This window comes from Thunnus albacares, chromosome 15 (assembly GCF_914725855.1).
Source record: "Thunnus albacares chromosome 15, fThuAlb1.1, whole genome shotgun sequence".
NCBI lineage: Eukaryota > Metazoa > Chordata > Actinopteri > Scombriformes > Scombridae > Thunnus > Thunnus albacares.
This window is the reverse complement of record NC_058120.1, coordinates 25335412-25357562: the sequence shown is the minus strand read 5'-3', so window position 1 is coordinate 25357562 and position 22151 is coordinate 25335412. Positions and strand designations below refer to the sequence as shown.

The following is a 22151-nucleotide window of genomic DNA, read 5'->3' as shown; positions in this document are numbered from 1 at the left end:
CTTTTGAATTTCAGCCGTTGCTAGTACGGTGAGGACAAACTCATAATACCTGTTACACACACATATACACCTGTCAATACTCTCTGTGGTTTGTCTAGGAGGCTCTATTCATCCGTCCAAAAGCTGCTGTACACCTGGTGATGAAATCACAGGCCAAGCAGCAGCAAGAAATACTTGTTTCAGGCTCAAGACTTCTGATCGTTTTCTTTACCTGGCAAAATTTTGTGAGACTCATAAACCAGGAATATTAAAGGAAGATGAAGACATCCATCCTATCCTCGAGACAAAGACGTTTACCAGAGAGAAAAAGGTTTAAATATGGTCCTTCTGAATATCAGTCCTCCTCCTGCTTAAAGCTGAAATTATACTTGATATAGAAGAGAGTAAAATAATAGATCATGTGTTGCAAAAACATGAAAACAAATAAGTATAAGTATATAAGTATTTGTTTGGATGAGTCATGCAGTGGTGGAAAGTAAGGAAGTACATTTACTCAAGTACAATGTTGAGATACTTGTACTTTACTTGAGTATTTCAATGTTCTGCAACTTTCTACTTCCTCTCCACTACATTTATTTGACAGCTTTAGTTACTTTTCAGATGAAGATTTGACACAACGGATAATATAACAAGCTTTTAAAATACAACACATTGTGAAAGATGAAACCAGTGGTTTCCAACCTTTTTGGCTTTTGACGTCTTGCAAAAAGCAGTGTGTAGTCGGGGTCACATTTCACATGTCTATGAGTTGTTAACAGCTCCAAAAATAGTGATTTTTCCCTCTAAACTTCTCACATGGTTTCATTTCAATAAATGTTCAAATGATCCAATATTTCAGCAAAAATCAAACAAAAAAAACAAAACAGTTTTGTCATATATAATAATATATCAGTCAGAAGAACCAAACCAGTACTTTAACTGCAATACTTTAACTACATTAAGCTGATATGAATACTTATGTACTTTTACTTAAGTTAAGGATCTGAGTACTTCTTCCACTGCTGCATATGAGTCAGAAACTGTGCCTGGATACAATCCTCATTTTAAAAGGTTTATAAAACATTTTCAAACTTAATAATTTTAGGTCATGATCTTTCTGCCTTCGTCCTGAAACGACACTCATCAACACATCTTTTTATTGGAGAGTTGCAAAATGATTTGCTTCATGGTTTTCCAGTCTGTTGACAGCAGTAATATATTATTTCCAACCTCTTAACGTGCGAGTAGAAATACACAACAAAACAATCTAAAATTATATTGTTTGTGATATCTATGTGTCTCTTTTTCCTGTTTTTGGCCACTTTTTGCGTAATTACATATTTTCATATAAAAAATACCATGAGTTTAATGTCCCTTAAACTTTTTTATTGTGTTTTGTCCTAGGTTAGGAAAGTATTCATTTCTAAAGTTACCCTTTATTGTAACAATGGTAATTGTTAAAGTGATGACAGGCTTACAACGTTAACTAAAATATATTGTTTGGATGCGATCTCCGAACGTAGGAATGTGTGTGAGCGCCCTGCTTGCATGTTTCCTCTATAATTCACACACGGTTCATGATATCAACATGCCAGCCCTGAACTATTTATGTGTTTCACTCGTCTTTGAGCATTTCTTTAAAGATTTACCAGCAAAATCCTTTGAACAGGCTTGATTTTTGACTCTGTGTTGTGAAGATGCACCAGCTGGGCAGAGCAGCAGAGCTCGCAGTCTGCTTCTTTGCTTTTTTTTTTTTTTTACATCCTGCCTCCTGTTATGCTCTTTTGGAAACGTCCCATTAAAGGTTTGAAGACATTGAGTCTCCTGTCACACATGCACAAACACACATGAATCAAGCTGATGAAGAACAATATATACCGCATATGTCAGTCACACCGGTAACAATCAAGGGCTGCTAATGATCTTCCCTCTGTTGTTAGATGTTAAATATTTTATACTTTCTGTTCATTTCCTTTGTTTCTCATGCCGTATGGGAGTTACTATTTTCAGAAATAACATCAATCATAGTTAGAAAAATTGTACCAAATGATAAAAAAAAGCCATTCATGTGGCCTTTGTCATGTCACAGATCCACATTTTCTTCTTTCCATCCTTTGGGTTCTTTAAATCAGACAGAAAGAGCAAAAAAGTCATAATTCATGACCGCTGTGTCTTCACAAAAAAAAAAAAAAACTCTTCTTTAAAACAGTCTGCTAACAGGAGCTTCAGAGCCAGAGAGTCTTCCCCCCTTTTTCTGCAATCTCAGATTCTCATACATACGTTTCAGTTTGTGAAACAGTTTTGGCGACGCTTGATGAGCCCAGGGATTATTGTCATAGCCAACCCCAATATTATAGAATTACAGTCAGACAGAGCGACTCCTGGTGCTGCGCGGACAATTACTCTGCGGCCTGGATCTCAGTGGAAAAGCTGCATTAGAGAAAAACCTCAGTCTATCAGATGCTGGAAAACAGGGAAGTGTTGGCAGATAATGTGTCAATACCAACCAAAGTAATCACAGCGGGGCTCAGAGGGGGTCTGTCTTTGCTTTATTAGAAAGTTCCTCTCCAAGAAGAAATGTAACACGGGTTAGGTTTTTTTTTGTTTTTTTTTCAAAACGCAGTCATACCCTGGTCAGAAAAACATTTATGTTAACTCGTTGCCTTTGTTTTAAAACCATATGGCGAGCTATTTTGACTGTCATTAGTCTTATTTCGGACTCGCTGGGTTGGAATAACCTTGTGTGTTATCAGAGAGCATACTTTTAACTTCTTCAAAGACCTTCTCAATCTGCAGGAGCTCTCAGGGTAAAACCGCATTTTCTTATTAGATTTCTGAGGCCACATCAACCAGAAGTTTGATGGCTTGTTGGCACCTTGATCCAAAGACGTTTACAGTGGTGTTTAGCTCTCTCCTGTGGGTGCCTCATGCTCTGCACTGTTCAGTTCAAACTGCAGCCTGAGCGGTGAGCTGCCTCCATCTTGTGGCGATGTGTTTTATACCACATGCTAAACCTCGATATCTTGATCAACGCTGGTACTCTGGGATTTGCCCACATGATGATGAGGCAGCTCAAGGTGGCAGTGTGGCTCCACAAGTGACTCCAGCATCAAATATCAGACCAGGAGATGGACAGAGAGGATTTACACTGATGTAAAAAAGGAAAATATGGTTATAATTGTATTGTGGTCTCAGCAGAAGGAAATTATGTTGCTTTTGTAGATTGTAAATCTGGTAATTCTAATTATTCCTATTATTTGTTGTATTATCATGACCTTAATTTAATCAGGCAACCATGATTGATAAATGATATGATATAAAAATGAATAATAAAACAATTAGAATATATACAGCACATGTAAATGACTTGTCTCTATTAAAACAAGCACAGTTTAAACACTGATGAGAATATCCTACAGTCTGACAGTTCATTAAAAAAGTATAATTCCATAAAATAATGACCAAAATTCAATAAACCAGCAAATTAATTATCAATCATATCACACAAGCAGCAGGTGACAAGTGAGTCTACATCCTACTGACATTATATGCAACAATGCAGCAATAAATACATGAAATCTGAATATTTCACTCAATGTGAACATTATAGAGGTTTAATGAAGAGCTGCAACAAGATGATTACACATGTGATGCTGTCTGACAGCAGAATAAGATGACTTTTGTTTCCAACTTTAAAGCTACTTAAGTGAAAATTAAAGCAGAAACTGGATTTTAAGGGGTTAATTAAGAACTGCCAACATTATTTCTTATGACGCAGTCATCCAGAAGCGTCCAGAATTATATCCAGAGACCAGTAAGTCTAGTTCGTTACATCAGGCAGTGAGTCAGCGAAGTTATTAATTAATTTATCATCTTGTGCATTGAGTCACTTCAAAGTTCACACACACACATACTGACAGAGAATGAACACTGACATGAATCATTAGCATATTCATTTACAGTATAAAACACAGTGCATTAAAGATAAATAGTTCAGTCAACAGACACATTTATTTGTTGTTTCTTTACGTAATCTACAAATAATCTCTTCATGACACCTAAGTGAACTCCTTCCACTGATGAAGACCTTGAGAGAGGTCTGGAAGAGGCTAGTAAGATTAAATAACTACTCATACCTTCACATGCAGGTTATTATTTCAAGTTCAACATATGAATCTGGTGTCACATGTGAAAAATATGACTTTGATTTGCAAAAAAAGTGTCATAAAGAGAATTAACTTGTGGTGTAATTATACAGTTTGGTACAGTTCACACTACATGTGTCGATGTCTCATGTTTAGCAGTTTAAAACATGCAAAAACTGTTATAACAAGTTCTTTGTGAGGGTTTTTTAGTATAAATGCATATAGAGTCTCTTAGATTGAACCAACAAGACATTTTTAAGAGTCAGATCTTTATCTATAAAGCAGAAGTGGAAAATTAATAAATGCCTGCATGAAAAATGTTCTCATTAAGATAAAAAAAGCTAATTTCTGAACATTTTCCAGACACCTTAATTAGTCACAAAAGCCAATTTGAAAGTCTTCAAAGAAACTGAGCTTTTATTTCTGGCCTCAGGACATGTTTAAGAAAATCTGTATGTCAGCAGCATCGTCGAGCAATTTGCAGTTCAGACGTTTGACGGTTCACAGTATTAATGTGTTTCTCTCCCGGTTCTTTTTGGGAGCCATGCATGATAATGATGTGTAGATAGTGTGATGATTATGCATTGTTTCTCCATAATTTTTATTATCATCACGGGGTGAGTGAGCCTGATTTTAAAGTAAAGTTTTTTTCACATATAAATATAAAAATACAGCAGACTGATGAGGCAGTGAGAGTGAAACAGCGTCTCTCTAGAATAAAATAAAGATAACACAGAGCAACAGGAGGAGACCAGATGCAGATGAGCTCTGACATTATGTTACCCAAAACAGCCGGCTCATGTAAGCTGTGAGCTACTGGTTTGTTACTGGTTCTGCAGTAACAAACCAGTAGCTGATACTGTAATTATCAAACTGTGTGTATGTGTTCTGTGTGTGTTGTAGGAACAACAATCTGACATAGTGAGGACTCACATTCTTCCATCTTTGTGAGGACAAAATGAGTTTTGGACATTTTCTCTGGTCTTTACTTTGGGTTAAGACTTGTTTTTTAGGGTTAAGTTTCAAAGTTATGGATGTACTGAAAGGTTCGGGCATCTATCATGTCAATAAGTGTCTCACTTAGGCTGCAACTAACGATTATTTTCACTATTGATGAATCTGTCAATCAATTTACTAACTAATCAATTAATCGTTTGGTCTATAAAATGTCAGAAAAGAGTAAAAAATGTCAAAAGAGTCAAAGGTGACGCCTTCAGATCCCAATCAAAAACCCAAACATATTCAGTTTGCTATCATGTATGAAATTTCTGCATTTCTGCTTAATTATTATTATCATTAAATATGGCTGCTGATTAATTTTCTATCAATCATCTAATCGTTGCAACTCTCATCTCACTCGTATGAATCCGTAGTTCTAAAACATTGAAAAACTAGACATCCATTAAACAAAGTAACAGTACCATTAATTTTAAACTTATTGCAATAATGTTATCACGCTGTTATGCACCATTATTATTCAAATTAATTCAGTAGCACGAGGAGAAATATGCTGAAATAATTAACCAATTAATTATCTGTTGTTGCATTCATTATATTAGTTGTCTATGTAGCACTGCACGCTAGCAGTATAAATTATGCATTAATGTAAATCATGTGTATGATAGGATGTTTTTGATATTGCAGGTCCAATACATCATCAGTTTGAACTTCCATTCACAGTTTTTAATACTGCTGAACATCACAGACTCATCAATGAAAAGCTTCATACATGTTTATACATTTCACGTGCACCGACTTCAACAGCAAGTCATCTTTCAGTGTAAAAAATAGATAATTCTCATGTGGTGATTTTGGGATAGTTTAATGGTTGTTTCATCTAAAGATACAGTATGACAATGTGAGAATGTAATATAAGTGATTAAAACTTCTTTAAAGACATCATGTGACCTCAGTATGATTTTGTAATAATTTGTTGATCTTTTTTTAGATGTTTGACATTTATAAAACCCTTTTAGTTGTTTACTTTTTCTGAAACTTAAATTTATCCTTCTGTGGTCCTCCACTGTATAACTTCTGTGTTGAGACAAACTTGACCAAGAAACTTCCTTCTCTTTTCAAATTTGGGTTATTTCAACTCACATTTAACTGGCTGGCACCTCAAATCAGTCAGTATTATAGCAATAATTATGTGGATAACTGAGCTGTGAGCCCCCTTTTTTTAATTTAGGGGCCCGTAATCCCTCACTACGCCTCTGGTTGTCAGTTTTCACCTTATTTTCCAAACCCTTAAACATAGGTTGGGATGGAGGAAAATGGAGGGAAATGAAGGGGAAATTGCCCCCCCCCCCCCCCCCCAAACGAAAGTTGTAATTTACGGTAATGAGGTGGAAAACCCAAAGTTAACATCAGGATAATCATGAGAATTTATTTTAACAGTAACATGAACTTCCTCTGAAACAATTATCCGGTGTTACAGGAAAATAATGTGTCATGTATTATTTTGTGAAACATTTTAGTTCATATTGCTTTTCATCGATATTTTAAACAGTCACAATTCTTCCATATGATATTAAATCTAGAATACAAGGTGCTTAATCTTTCAAACTATGACTGATGCAGATTTATAGTAAAGCATAAATGTCTTTTTGCAGAAAATTCAAGTTTCAGTGCTCTGAGGAAACCAAGAAAACTGCTATTTTAAAGGTTATTATTGCAGCTGGAGTCAGGTTTGTTGTTTGTTGACTGAGGGTAAATGATCACAGCCTCAGCCCCTCAGAGAAAATCTAACCCCAGCAGTCTGGGAACCAGTGACCCAGTCTCATGCTGAATGAGGTAGAACATGACCACACCCCCTGTTACTCAGTGTGTGTCTATTGGCTGTTGGGAAGTATCTGGTGCCTGGATGTGGCTGCTGTCAAGGATTTATACTATTGAAACTCCCCAAACTCCTCCATCCTCCTTGACACTTGTTGCGGCTGTCTGCGCACCACCGGGAGAAGCCACCTGAACCGCTTCAACATTTCCTTTTGGGATTTCCCGCGGGGAGTGATGAACTCCATCGATCCTGAGTCCCATCACCAGCACCACCAGCACCACCACCACACCTCCCCTACCGTCGGCTCTCTCCCACCTAAAGGCGCCCAGGAGGCCCCGGACATGGCAGCTGTCTACTGCGACAACTTCAGCAGCATGTACCACCAGCAGAGCCTCCAGGGCGCACAGAGACCCGCCGGCTACGGCCTCGGAGATTACGCATCGTCTCCAAACCCGTACCTGTGGCTCAACGGGCCGGGCGTCAACTCCTCCGCTTCCTACCTGCACGGTAACAACCCGGCGTCGTTCATCCCGCCCTCCTACGGCTCGCAGCGGCAGTTCATCACAAACTCACCTGGTTTCGGCGGGCCCGACCTGGGCTGGTTGTCCATCGCCAGCCAGGAGGAGCTGCTGAAGCTGGTCCGTCCACCTTATTCCTACTCTGCTCTCATCGCCATGGCCATCCAGAATGCGCACGAGAAGAAGCTGACCCTGAGCCAGATTTACCAGTACGTCGCCGATAACTTCCCCTTTTATAAGAAGAGCAAAGCCGGCTGGCAGAACTCGATCCGGCACAACCTGTCTCTGAACGACTGCTTCAAGAAAGTGCCGAGGGACGAGGACGATCCAGGTACCATGAACGCACCAGGACATATTTTATTGTACTGTTATTAATATGTAGCTTTTACTAACAGCTTTTACTTACTAGTTTACTCACCTGGAAGTCTTGATGAGGTTGAAGTAGATGGAAATTTAGGTGAGATTGAATCAAACTGATATTGTTGTATGAACACTCAAAAAAGAAAAACATCATAGCAGTGTAATTATAAATACCCTCCAAATTTAAAACTTTAACACTTAAGTTAGTTTTCAGCAACACTATTTTCACACTCAGCTCCAAATAATTTTCTCTAAAAAAAAACACCCAGACCTTCCAGTAAAGCATGTCTGTTAATCTTGTAATTTATTCGAAAAGGAACCAGAGATTAAAATATCAAACAGCTGTAAATACTGTATAAATACACAGTATTTGTTGTATACTAGAAAAAGTCGTAATTACAAAGGAAATAAAACACAATTAAAGACCATAAGATGATTAAAAACTTACAATTAAGTAGTAGAAATATACTGTAATTTCCTAATATTACCAGGAATTTACAGTATTTTTTATTTCTTTTAGAATTAGTGCAGGTATTATTGGAAGATGACTGGAATGTTGTTTTTAATCCCAGCTTGTACTCCAGTCTAGACTAGAATGACAGTCAGCCCAGGAGAGGTGTTACTCATTATTGTTCTCTGCAGAGAGCCAAGTGATCCAGAAAATTCTCTAAACCGGCTTCCAGGATACAAACAGATATATAATAAAAATGACAAAAAAAAAAAAACTTGTTTGTTTTGATTTGTTCATGGTGATAACAGCGGATAAAAGTCACTCTGAAAGATTGCTGAGATTAAGTTTTGATATATAGTCATAAGTTGGCAGGAAGCTGAAAAACCTAACAAGTAAAAAGAAGGGTTGTATTTTATTTGGACTGTTTATCTTAGACAAACTAGGCCGCACATTTTCCATCAAGCTTCATTCAACCAAATCTGAAATATCCATTTTATAAAATGTTAAAAATATTATGTTTCTCATCTTTAAACGCAGGAAAAGGAAACTACTGGACGTTGGACCCAAACTGTGAAAAGATGTTTGACAACGGAAACTTTCGCAGGAAAAGGAAAAGGCGGTCAGATCCGAGCAGCGCGGGCGGAGCGGCGGTGGCGGCGTCAGCGGCGGGGGCCACAAAGGTTGAGGATGGCAGGCCTGCGATGGCGGCCTCGCTGAAGCCCTCAGACAGCCCTCAGCTCCTTGGGCCGTCCTCCCCGGAGATGGAGGCGATGAACGAGAACCACAAGAGTTCAACGGCGTCATCGTCACCACCCGGACTGGCTTCGGCCGCTCCTTGTTTTAATAACTTTTACAGCAGCATGTCGACGCTCAGCTCGGGGGCCCCCAACCGGCAGGGCTCACTGGGACTTGTGAACGAGCTGTCGAACAGGAACATTACGGCCCTGAGCCCCTACCACCCCAACCACGGCGGGCAGGACACGGGAGCGTCAGAGCACGGTGAGGGCTTGCATTTCAACCGTGGAGTGTACTACAACACGTTTGGCAGCGGGCAGAGCGGACAGTTCAACAGCCACTTCTACAACAGCTTCAGTGTCAACAGTTTGATTTACCCCAGGGAAGGGACAGAGCTATAGGAGCTGCTTGACCACAACTTCACACTGTTTTAGGGACTTGATGCTATGTGAATCCCACTGAAAAAAAAAAACACACACACACACATGCATACATGCGTTTCAGCAGAGAGGTCAGTGTGCAGGCTGGGTAGCAGCGTCCTCTCTGCATCACAACACTCCCTTCACTGATCTGTACTCCGGAGAGATTAGAGAACATAAAGTATTTTAGTTACGCTTGATTTAAGTTGACAAGCACTCAAGCAGTCTCAAACTGTGGAAACATCAGCCGTCAAACAAAAAAAATGAGCACTTATCTGTTTTTTTCCTTTTTTATTAAGCTCCTATTTTACTCTTAAGGATAAAAAAATATACTTGCAAAGTAAGACAACATCTTTTCTGATATTTTAAACATCTCTTTTACATTTTTTTTTTGGCAGTTTCAACAGAAACCTTCCGTACTCTTGTAGTCAAAGCCACTCTTGTCTAAGTCTTGTTTAAGATATAAATGTATGTTTGATATTTTTGCCAGTTTTGCCAAATCTAGCCCATATCTGTTTGGAGCGGCCAAATTCTTACAGTTGATTACATACAGTATGTCGACACTGTTCATTCATAATCAACAACAAACCTGCCAAAGTTGCCTTTGTGAGACCGCCGTTACCTCAAAACAACAATCACATGAGATGAGATGAAAGCGCCCTGTTTATAAAGGGGTTACCTGTATATTAAGTTTCCAAATGCAGTAAATATTTACAATTGATTTGATACAAATATGATCCGAGACGGGGCTTGCCTTATTTTTATATCCTCCATGTTGACTGAAACCACAGCACTAACGCTCGTGTAAATACATGTGGACTTTACAAATGTGTATTTTTGTAAATTATAAAAGATAGTTTGTAACTATTTATGCTATTTATGCTAATAGGCTTTTTTTTTTTCTACTGTTGTCTGAACATAGTTTGATTAAAGCAAGAAGTGAATGATGTTAGCTTACAAAAATGTGCCGAAAACAGTATCACTAAAACCCAGATGTCATAAATATATATATTAAAAACTATATGCTATATCATGGTTTCTCTCAGGATTCAATGTGACAATCATTGAACGGCTTTTGTATCTATTATTGTCTTTTTTTTTAAAAATCTTTATACCATACATACAGCTTACAGGCAGTTTCAACTGTGACTATTAATAAATATCCTGTGGTCTCTATTGTATTGTCATGCATCTGTGTATTCAGTGCTTTATTATGCATTATAATTTGAATGCATACCCATAGATTTACTTTAATACCATATTTAATTACTTTTGCTCCATTGCAATTGAATGCAGACTCTTACCATTTACTACAGTAACACTCCTACATTATATAGTCTTGGTTCTGCAGGATCTTTTCACTGTGTACATATTAGTTAAGGCTGCTGTTTTCTTAATGTATGTGTTTTTTTATATATATTAGATGAGTATATTCAGAAATATTTACACGTGTTTTTATAATTGTGAAACTGAATCTCTTTCTGTCAGTGTCACTTTAGCTAAATTAAAGTCACAGAACAGGTTTTGAACTACATTTTTTTTTAATTAATATTTACAATTTCTTAAACCTATCCCCTCTGTGTTACACAGCCTGGTGTCAAGTTTACTTTTCACTTAAACTTCAAATGCAACTAGAACGATTTTAATCTGCTTCTTTCTTTTATAATGTTAAATCAGCAGCTCCTGCTGTCAGGATCAGTGTTCAAGGAGTGATGATACACACATCTTATTGCTGAAAAACATGTAATTATCTACACTTTAACTCACTTAATCTACCCTGAATAAGAGCAGCTCAAAATAGAAGCTCTATTAAATGAAGAAATATATTAATATCATTGCAAGAATTGTTATAAACACAAGAAGTATTTACAGTAATGCTTCATTTTACGGTTCAGTAGCTTCTCTATAATTTCAGGGGAAGGAACTATGTAATTTAATACTAATCGTGGGGAAACAGTATTCAACTGGTACACTTCCAATTGATTAATTCCAATTAATTGCGTGCAAGGAGTCTTTTAGTATGGTAAATAAAGTTTCAGATAATAATTGAATAATGAATACATTTTTATATGGGTGTAAGTTAAGCTTTTCTTTCAAGGAAATTCCTATTTTCCCTAAATTACACAGTATCTGTGTTTAATCATGTTCTATTTACAAATTATGATTATCTGTGCGGCATTATAAAGGAGACAATTTTTTCCCAATTTTATTTTTTTATAAAAGAAAAACCTCAACAGATTACACCCAAATGCTAAACATTGCAAAACTTTTCATGCACACACCATCCTGTATGTTACTTTGACATCTTTCTCAGAGTACATGTCATATTTTTTTTTTTTTTTTTTTTTAAAAGTGCATTTATCAATTCTGAATGAAAACTGCATTCTCTCACATTACACCTGATCTCCTCTATCATGTCCTCCAGCGCCACAGACGCGCACAAGAGAAGCTTTCGGCAAAATCAAGACAGAAAGTTCAAGTTTGGACGTGAGCCAAACTCCCTGCAAGTTTGACAGACGTCTTGATTCAGAAAACAGTGAAACAATAGAACCATTGTCCTCAGTCCTTCACGCCAATCCCCATGTATCAATTAGGGACTCTCTGAGGAGAGGTGAAGATATCCCCCTTAGACTGACGGGGTTTAAGCATCTCTTTTGTCTCCATTCTGCGGCAGTGTTTGCCCCAAATTGAGAGGAGGCCATCTTGCTTTGTTCCTACTAAGAAACGAGGCATCGAGAAATTCCCTCGGCAAATATTTGCCACCCAGCGTGCAGATTAGGAACAATGATTTGATCATTTATTTAGTTTTTGCTGCTTATAAATCACATCATGCATGTGTTCAAGGTACTTAAGCGTTTATGTTGTGAAATTGAGATGATAGTACTTTCCCATCATCTCAGATAATGCGGTTTGTGTCTGTTTCTGCCCTCAGTGCATTTTAAAAAGTGCTTAAAAAGTACTTTTAGGAATCGGCTTTGTTCACGCTTGTGTCACTTTTATCAATCAAGACAATATCAAGAATCTATTGATAGAGAATCAAGACAATATTGTAATATAGTTTAATAGTAAAAACCTAACTTGTCATATGTTAATAATAATATATGGTATTTCACCTCATGTCATACACTTATGTGGCCCGTGTTTAATTAACCATACTTTGACCTACTAATTACAGCCTATGAATTTAGCTCTTTGTAAACAAAACTTTATATCTAAAGACTCATACTGTTGTGATAATTTTCTCAAAATATGGATCAGATAACACTTATTTTACCAATCTGTTAGTCTTGAAATGAGAGTTTTCTTGTCTGCTCTCTAATACTATCATGACTCTTGAACAAAAATTTGATGACCCAGTTCTGACTGTAGACGTCAAACCCGGTTGTATGCATTGCACAAGCGGTTCCAAAACTTTTCCACTCTGGCAGACTGCACCAATGTCTGTTGAATGAAGACCCCTACTGCCAAGTGTGAACTTCACAATTAGAGTGGATCCACTGACCCGGGCTCTGTTTGATCACCTTCGTTTGTGCCCGGAACATCGGGCACCCCGTCCTAATTTGGCACCCACACGGCTCTTTTGGGTGACATTTGAAAAGCACCATTGTTGGTCCGGCTGGGAAGCAGGTTGAACATGCAACGTAGGTGCTATTTTGAGGGGTGATTGTATAGGTTCGTGTCCTAAAACAACCCCGGAGGATCCCAAACCCAAATTACTCCTCTGATAATGGACGGGGGAAGACGTGATGCCTCGCTAATGAGAAACATCTTAGAGGGAGCACAGAAAGCAACTGTTCGGTCTTGTCAGCATATTTCACGAGAAGGGGGTCAACTTCATCAAGGAGCTCTGACTGTGATGTTAAATGAGGACAGCAGAGTGATATTTGTGTCAGGCTGGTGGCTCATTTGAGGACACAGACATCAGTCAAACCAGGACAAACCAGATTTTTAGACCACGTTATGGAAGATACATAACAATTTGTCTTTAATGATTATTTAGATCGTAGCTAAAAATCCCCTCTACATGCTTTAAGACTTAAAAATACTCCACTTGGAATAATCATTTGTGTCTGACATGGTTTTCCTGAAAGACTGAAAAGATATTAATTCAGAATGCATGCATTTTTATGCAAATATGTCCCTTTTCAAAGGTTGAACTGCTGGACACACTACTTCACTGAGAGGAGGATCCCTCCTTTGTTGCTCTTCCTAAAGTTTCCTCCATTTTTTCTCTGTTAAAGGGTTTTTGAGGGGAGTTTTTCCTTATTCAAATCGAGTGTCTAAGGATAGAGGATGTTGTTTTGCTGTACAGATTGTAATCTGTGATATTGGGCTACACAAATAAAATTGACTTGACTGAAAAGTCAACCACAAATGTGAAATCATGAAATGTCAAACTCCACACATACAGTACATCACTCTGCACAGTGAAGCTCAAACATTCAAGTCAATTCAAAACACATTTTTGAGTAGAGTGAGACTTAAAATTCTTGTTTGAAGTGACTGAATACTACCAATCTGACCTTAAGGTGAAACAGGCAACTTAGCACTGAGGTGGCTCTAACTGAGGCAACAATCTTATAGTTTGTTGGCTTTAATTTGCAAACAGCAAACTCAGGATCACCGACTCGGCCAGTCGGCGATGCTTTTTACCAAAAGAATGACACAAGTACGTTAGTGAGTCCAACTTTCTCTCGCTGCTTTTTGGCCCACTGTTGTGAAGTTTTGATTTGTCACCTTCTCTGGGTGGACAAGTGACCTTGACTGACATTGTGGTGTCTCACCTGGGAGGACTGGGATTCTCTTGACCGGTGCAGCCTTACTTAGTGAAGTGGCCTCAAAAAAAGAAAAGAAAACAGAACAGTCCTCTCTATGACCACTTGTTAGTAGACATACACAAATCTTTAGTTCATCTGATTGCAACTGAGCTCCTTGTTTCAGTCAGAAGTATTAATACAAGCTGCATTAGTGCTCTTTAAAATGTGTACCTTTCCTTTATTCTTTATGTGTTGAAAACCAAAGAATACATCAGTCTATCTATCTGATATTTTTGATGAATATATTTCTGAAAAGAAATGTTGGCAAAAAATGTTTGATGAGGAGTTTATGTAGCTGTATCGTTCACTTTACCTGCCTAGGAGTGACCATGCCTCTGTTAGATGTTAGATGGTCTGCATAAACTTTAAAACAGAAGACAGTGCATAAGTGGAAGAAAGAGAGTGAGGGGTGGGGGGTGTGTAGGAAAACATCTTGATGGGTTGTGTCCGGGAAGAAGGCTGGGAGGGGGTGGGTTGATCGCGAGGGTGGCTTGGGGGGGTCCTGAGTATGATTTGATCCTGGAAGGCTCAATTAAGTGGTTCGTTTACCCCTCGTGTGGTGCTGGTGAATTGGAGCCAGGTCAGCTCCGGGTTGAGGTGTTATTCATTATTTTTCCGCCTGTCGGATCCCATGAGCGGCGGCTGGAGACGGTGGCTGCTCGGCGGCCGAGGAGCAAAGGGCCTGCCGGTGGGGTACGTCAAACACACTCAAAGCCTCTCCCCTTGCCTGGGGGATTATGATCAACAAAGCATGTCCCACACCTGCACCGGCCAGCACAATGGAAACTCCGCGGGCCAATGGAGATGCAGGGAGAGACCAGTTATTAGAGGCCCCCACGAATGAAATGGATTACATTAACCCCTTCTGTTGTTCTTCCTCCCGGAGCTTAAACATCGAACTGACAGACTCCACATCCCATTGAGAAAAATCCTGGTAACACTTTGTTACAATAGCTTTATTCCGGTTTATCCACCAATGGGGAAGTATTGTGTCTCCGCTGTTAAAGTATGTGATGACTTGATGAAGTGTTGTAAAGCTGTGGTGAAGCTTTGGGTAGCTGGTTTTACTAACAGTTCTTATTGTTGTTGACTGTACAAAGTAATGAAACGGGTTTGTGAGAACAAGTACAGAAGAATCAAACAGACTTCAGTTATTTGGACAAGTTACAAACAGAAAAAAATAAATAAAAGACAGCCCAAATTCTTTTTAATTTAAATCAAGAGACAGCCATCAACATACCAAGACATACAAGGTCTACTTGGGTCTAGGGGGGTAATTCAATAAAGTAGACAGGTGTCTGAACACAGAGAGCTCTTCAAGTCACAATCAATAATCACAAGGATCCTTAAGGGATACTCCATCCGAAATGTATAATTTAAGTATTAGAGACAAACTCCTTGTAGACAAAGATGGCTATAAAAAGTGTGTAGTTTGGTTATTTTTGGACAATGGGTGCTGTCATTAATTCCTTGTGTTTACAATGGTGAAAAGTTTTTAAAAAATCACCGAAACATCTGTGGAAACTTGTCAAATCACTTCCACAACTTTAAGTTGTGGAAGTGATTTGACCGACTGTATGGTCATTTTGAACACAGTGCTTCTGTTTGGACCGTCTCTGACAAGCAGGCTCGGTCATTGGTCTGCACATGTTTTAGGTTAATTTCAGGCTGCAATGTTGAGATCGATAGCTTTACTGATTCAACTGATTGAAATTCAATATAATGTTATAATGTTCAATATAATGAAGTCAATCAAGTCAAATAATAACTTATTAGAAAGAACGAATTCAATAAGTCAAGTCAAGTCAATTTTATTCATATAGCGCCAAATCAGAAGTTATCTCAGGGCACTTTTCACATTAGAGCAGGTCTAGACTGAACTCTTTAATTTACAGAGACCCAACATTCCCCCATGAGCAAGAACTTGGCAACGGCAGCAAGGAAAAATTCTCCTTTAACGGGAAGAAACCTCGAGCAGAACCGGGCTCATGGTGTGCAGCCATCTGCCTCGACCGGTTGGGTTGAGAGAGAGAAAACTGTAATGGAAGAACCATCTAGAATCAGGCTGATCGCTGATGTTAAGACTGGATTTATATTCCTCTTTCTTTATTATTTCCTGCAGCGTATAATAGCAAAGGCATGCTGCCTCACCTGAAACAGACCGCCTCCGCTAACGTCATATCAATTATGTACACTTTTATGAAATATAACTCTAACCCTCAGGGGCTAAAAAGTTGATATAACACATCAATCATACATGAAATATAAACACATTTAACAAGGCAACTGTTTAGACAATTGTCTTGTAACTAAATTGATCATGAGAAAAGATGTGTTAGGATCTGTCTGATTCGTCTCTGATCGGTCGATCACATCGCGCGTTCGCTTCGAGACAGTTAATTAGAGCAGCATGTCGGGAAAAACAGAACAATCTTTTGGAGTGGTTAAAAGTCGTGAAAATTAGTGGCAAACGGTTCAGTCAGTCACAGTCAGTTAGCTAGAAAATGTATATGTCATAGAGTACATGCACCGGTGCAAGAAAACAATGGCTCCTTGGGATGGTGGGAAAATACTCGGGGAAAAGGACAGTATGCTTTTGAAAATCAGCAGAATGCGGTTTGTGATGAATGGACTAAAATTAACAAAAAAAAACACCAGAATGCTTCTTTAAGCTCATTTTACTTTATCACCCAGTGTAAGCTTCTCTGCGTAAGCCCATCAGCTGATCATGTAAGCTTAAACTTAATTGTCATTAACCACCCAGTCATACTGTATAAAGTGTATTCTGCATTGTGTTGTATTGGTGAAGATAAGAATATTATACTTCCATGGTCTCTATGTCCCATTTCTCAGACTGTATCAACAAGTAAACAGCGCTGTTTACCCATAACTGTGCAGTGGTAACGTAGCCTGTGAGTGTGTTTGGGGTTTGTTTCAGATGTGTGTTTTGGAACAACAGAGCAGAAGGATACTCAAATATTTTCGACGAAGGAGGGTGTCAGTCCCCAGGGAACCCATCATGGGCGAATTAGACCGAAGCTCAGAGGAATGCACGTCGCTGCCCTCGTCCTCACCCCCTCCCCGATACTCCCACCAACACACCCCTCCCCCCCCCCCCTTTCCAGCCCCCCTCCACACACACTCCCTCCTCCTCTCTTTTCTCTAATTGGGCCTGTTCCGCTGGCACCTCTCCAGATCACACTGTCACTTTACACTGCGTAATAAGCTATTAGCCCCGGCCGGACAGGCTCCGCCGCCACCCCACGCTAATCGACATGGACATGGTCATTGTGTGGGACTGGGACTCAGGACAGCACAGTCCAGCTATTGTTATTGCATGGACCTCAGAGCCCTGGACGCCCACGGCCTGGCTCACAGAGGGACGACGGGGTAGGGTAGAGGGGCAGGGGGGGAGGTAAACAGAGGGGGAGATCAAGGAGAGGTGAACTCGCTCTCATTGCCCCCTAGGAAACAACAAAACAAACTGTAACACCTTTGGTTCAGCCATTGTGCTTTGGCAAAAATATGACTTTCTGCCTCGTCCCAAAACAATGGAGCACCTGTTAGAAAACTGGACCCCCCATCAGCTGCAACTACAACAGCAATTAACAGCACAATTCAACATTAACATACTATATCAGCTCAATGTTGGGCTTGTTTAGAAAAGTCACTGAATAGTTTGAAATGTAGATGAACTTCTTTAAAGTTTTTAATCCAAATTTCTATGCATAAACATGAAACATGCATTTTATTTTCTTTCAATTACCTGCTCCTGTCTTTTGGGGTCACCAATGTGCAAAGCAGCCTCTTGCAGCTTCAATTAACTTTACATACTGTATATTAATTGACTCAAAGTACTGCCTACTACTCTAAGGTTTACAAAAATTACAAATACAGGCATTATACAGGTGCAACATACTTGTAAAATTGTATTTTATTGTCACCTCCTGTTAATATGTGGATTAAAAAAACAAATCAATAAAAATTAGAGTGAAAAATAATGTGCATCAAGTCTTTTTCTTTCTTCATTTTATTTATATGTCAGCACTGTTCAAACTTAAGTTAGAATATGGACCAAGTTTTAAATTGTAGTTAAGTTAATATTAGTTATTTGTGTTTTAATTGTTCTTTTACTATTACCTCTTTGTGTGTCATTGTGTTGTTTGATTGGTTTAAGGTTCAAGTTTTACTCGGCTGCTATAACGCTGCAATTTCCCATTGGGATTAATAAAGTCTTCTATCTCTGCGTGTGAGAAAATCTATGTTCACCCCAGTTTCAGAACCACCGTATAGAAATATGACTCATTAGTGTCAGTCTAGTAAATATTCCTTTTGTGAACACAGATATATATTTCATCACATATTTGTGTTAATAAAACCAGCAGTGTGTATTTCTTCTGTATCTTTGATCAAAATGTATTTGATGAGAGCGAAGCTTCGCGCTGCATGTTGAGACCGAGGAGGGAACCTTCCTAAAGCACATTACATCTCCTGAACAAGTCCCGACACCTCCAGGCAGAAAATCAAGGGGTTAGAGGAGGCCTTGGCACTGCAGTCTGTCTGAGGCGCTAATTCTTGCACACAGCCTTGGCAGGGAGGGAGACAAGGAAGGGAAGAACAGACTTCACGCTCATAGCTATGTGTCAATCTCTCATTTGTCACCAGGAGGGAATTCTGAACTTCTGCTGCTGCACAAAATACTGAATCCAATGTGCTGATATGCAGGAACTTAAATCAAATGTGAGGAAGTCTGTGTTTATATGGACAGTGTCTAATTACTGTCTGGAAACCCAAATATTGAAGCTTTTTTCAGGGTTTTTCAGGGTATTAAAGATGTCAGCGTTTGTGCGTGTGTAAGTCTGTATGTGTGTTTGGACGAATGCTGCAGGCATGGACAGACCTGTGAACAGGTGCATGAAGTGGGAGGTGGGAGGGGGGGGGGGGGGGGGGGGGGGTGGAGGTGGTCCAGGGAGGAGCCCCTGTGGTTCAGTAGAAGAGATTGGTGGTGGAGGTGTGTGTGTGTGTGTGTGGTTGTATGTCGAGGTGGGGTTATAAAGTCTTTACCTTCATGACTTGAGCTATCACGTTTGTTAAACAAATGTTTTCCGTATACTCTATCAAAAAACTCCCACTTCTTTTATTAACATTCATAATTTAATTTAGAAAAATGTGTTTGTGCAAATATCAAGCTGATTTTATTCACTCTTTTGAGATTTCTACAAAACTAACAGCAAATAAATTAACGCCAATTAACTGTCTTTGTTAATATATAATAATACAATACAAATTTCTCATTCTAAACTAATGATACATGCAAAACCTACATCACTTCGACAAAAACGTTTTATCAGTATTGCAACTCACTCAAACCTGCAACACTGCTCCCCATCAGCTCAATCTATGATATTCACATTTTCCAAATATGTACTTTTATATATCTGATACAACTCAAAGAGCGTAATATTCCAGCTCATTTCAGGAAACTAACTCTCAGATTCACTCTGATTTAACCAGACAATCATAAAACCTTCATCTTTCCAAACATCTGACAGTCAGTAGTTCATTTTCAGGTCGAGGGGTCCTAATTATGAAACTACTATTCTAATACAGTTAAAATTTCTCCTTCCTTAAAGCTCTTAAGAGCATATTTTAAAATGACTTCTTGTCTTTTGTATTTTTAATAGAGTGACTTTCTTTATTCATGTACCTATATTATATAAGTAGAGGTAATGATGTTTGAGTCTCCATCAATATTTACAGGATAACTGCTTCAAACAAACATTACATCATTTGTGTGAAAATTAAAGACAAAATACAAATTTTATATGTTAACTTATGGTAGGTGTCAGATGGGAGAAAGGAAAATGTACCAGACTGTGGTATGCATTTCCAAAATCAGTTAAACATACATATTAACATACTTTCAACATACATGAGAACTGAGATGTTATTCTTGCTTTGATCATCCCTTCAACACTCAGCTTGCAGAAATTTTAGTAGTAAATCTAAAATGAAAAGCTTTTAAAGCACACAGGTATATGTCCTGCTTCTGTGATGTTCCTGCACTACATCTATCTATCTATCTATCTATCTATCTATCTATCTATCTGAGCCTCCCTCTTCACTTACACAAACACTCTCACTCACACACACACACACACATGCACACACACACACACACACACACCCTTCCTACATCCATCCTCTAATCCAGCCCCCTCTGAGCTCAGGGTCCCGGGGAAAGGTTCATCCAGAGGGCGGAATCAGCCTCCATGGCAAAGTAAAAGCTGGGGGGTTGGAGGGGCGTTCAGTGAGGTGGGGTGAGGGTGACTGGCATGGGGAAGGGGAAAGGGATGGAGTGGGGTGTGTATGAGTTTGTATGTGTGTGTGTGTGAGGGGAAGGATTGGGAACGGGCTTTGAGAGTGAGCATCATTCCTGATGGTTTCAAGTAGGCACATTAGTGGGGTTAGTGTGCGTATGTGTGTGTGTGTGTGTGTGTGTGTGTGTGTGTGTGTGTCTTGTAGGATGACTGGTTTTGAGGTTCCTCGCCCACATTTGTCTGGGTTCACTGCTCTGAGTGTCTGCTCTGAGGTCACGGCCGAGCTGCTGGTCAGCTCTTGGTCATGGCGGCTGACTGAGGCCACAGACTGAGATCCTGGAGGGGAAGAAAGAGAACTGGCTGCCTGTAGGAACGCTAAAAGATTATTTTAGAGGGTTATTAATCATCATTACCACCATCGGCTTGGTAGAGAAAATTAGCCTACTGAAGTGAGGAAGATTTTAAAGCAGAGGGTATGATTATTAAACAACCGGCTAGAAGTTATGCAAGTTTAACCCGATTAAACAATTGTACTTTTTCCACAAAAACATCATCTTACAGACATTGGAAACTTGGTAAAGATTGGTAATCCATCAAAAATAATTCTCTTATAGTCTTTATTTATTTATATCAAAGCTTCAATATTGTCATTTGGTAATGGAGCAGAGAGCAGGGTCAACTTAGAAAGTCAACTTTGTGGTGTATAATAAGAGACAATCCACAACCAAGATTTAAGAGGCAGCTGTCTGACAGCATTGCATTCACAAACTATTATGATGAGAAATCAAACCGAAACAAGAAAATGTTTCTGAAAAGGGATCTGAAGTCCAAAATGAGGAACATCCTTCACTGCACCAAAAGAACGAGGATTCAAACTCACAACTGCATTACCGGGCACATTTAAACTGGATTAAATGTTCACTTTGAGGGATTGTTAACTGTAAGATTCAGGTTTGTTGATTTTCACACTGTAATGAAACCAAAACAAATGGCCGTCTGGAAAACACTCACACCTGGAAGCTGCCCAGTACAGCCTCAAGTCTGATCTGTTGGCCACTGAGCCTAACTGGAGCAATTAGAGGTTAAGTGCCTTGCTCAAGAGCACCACAATAGTGGTAATCAGAGAGGGGTAAACTGGTATGTGTGTATAAATAGTCGGAAGCACCAAAAACTTAGAGACAGAGAGAAGGAGAGATGGAATAGGAAGGGGAGTGGCTGCTTCAGCGGTAGATGTGTGTGTGTGTGAGTGTGTGTGTGTGCACGCGCGCTTGTGCACGTGTATGTGTATGTGTATGTGTGTGTGTGTGTGTGTGTACTGTTTACAGTTTAGACAGCAGCACACTGGCAGAGCATCAAAACCATGTTGCTTTTTGTTATGAGGTAAACACAACCCCCAACCCTGAGGCAGGGCCAAGACAAACAGCAAAACCCCGGGAAGCCGCCCGTCATCCATGATACCCCGGTGCTCCGAACCTCCGAGGGAAGACTATGATTCCTACTGGGAGACATTTAGGAGTAAAGAGTCACACCAAAAAAACAAGAATGACACTTCTTAAATGACGCTGAATACCTTAAAGACGGACATTTTAGTTCACAAGCTAATCCGGGGTGACTAGTCATGAGTATTTCAT

At 39.2% G+C, this 22151-nt stretch overlaps 1 protein-coding gene across 1 annotated transcript; it reads left to right on the top strand.

Moving 5' to 3' along the window:
- The first annotated feature begins 6973 nt into the window (after nt 1-6973).
- Nucleotides 6974-10829, top strand: foxi2 (forkhead box I2). Its single transcript, XM_044375285.1, has 2 exons — nt 6974-7749; nt 8767-10829. The coding sequence occupies exons 1-2, from the start codon at nt 7134-7136 to the stop codon at nt 9363-9365; spliced, it is 1215 nt and encodes a 404-aa protein (XP_044231220.1). The 5' UTR covers nt 6974-7133; the 3' UTR covers nt 9366-10829.
- Nucleotides 10830-22151: the final 11322 nt, after the last annotated feature.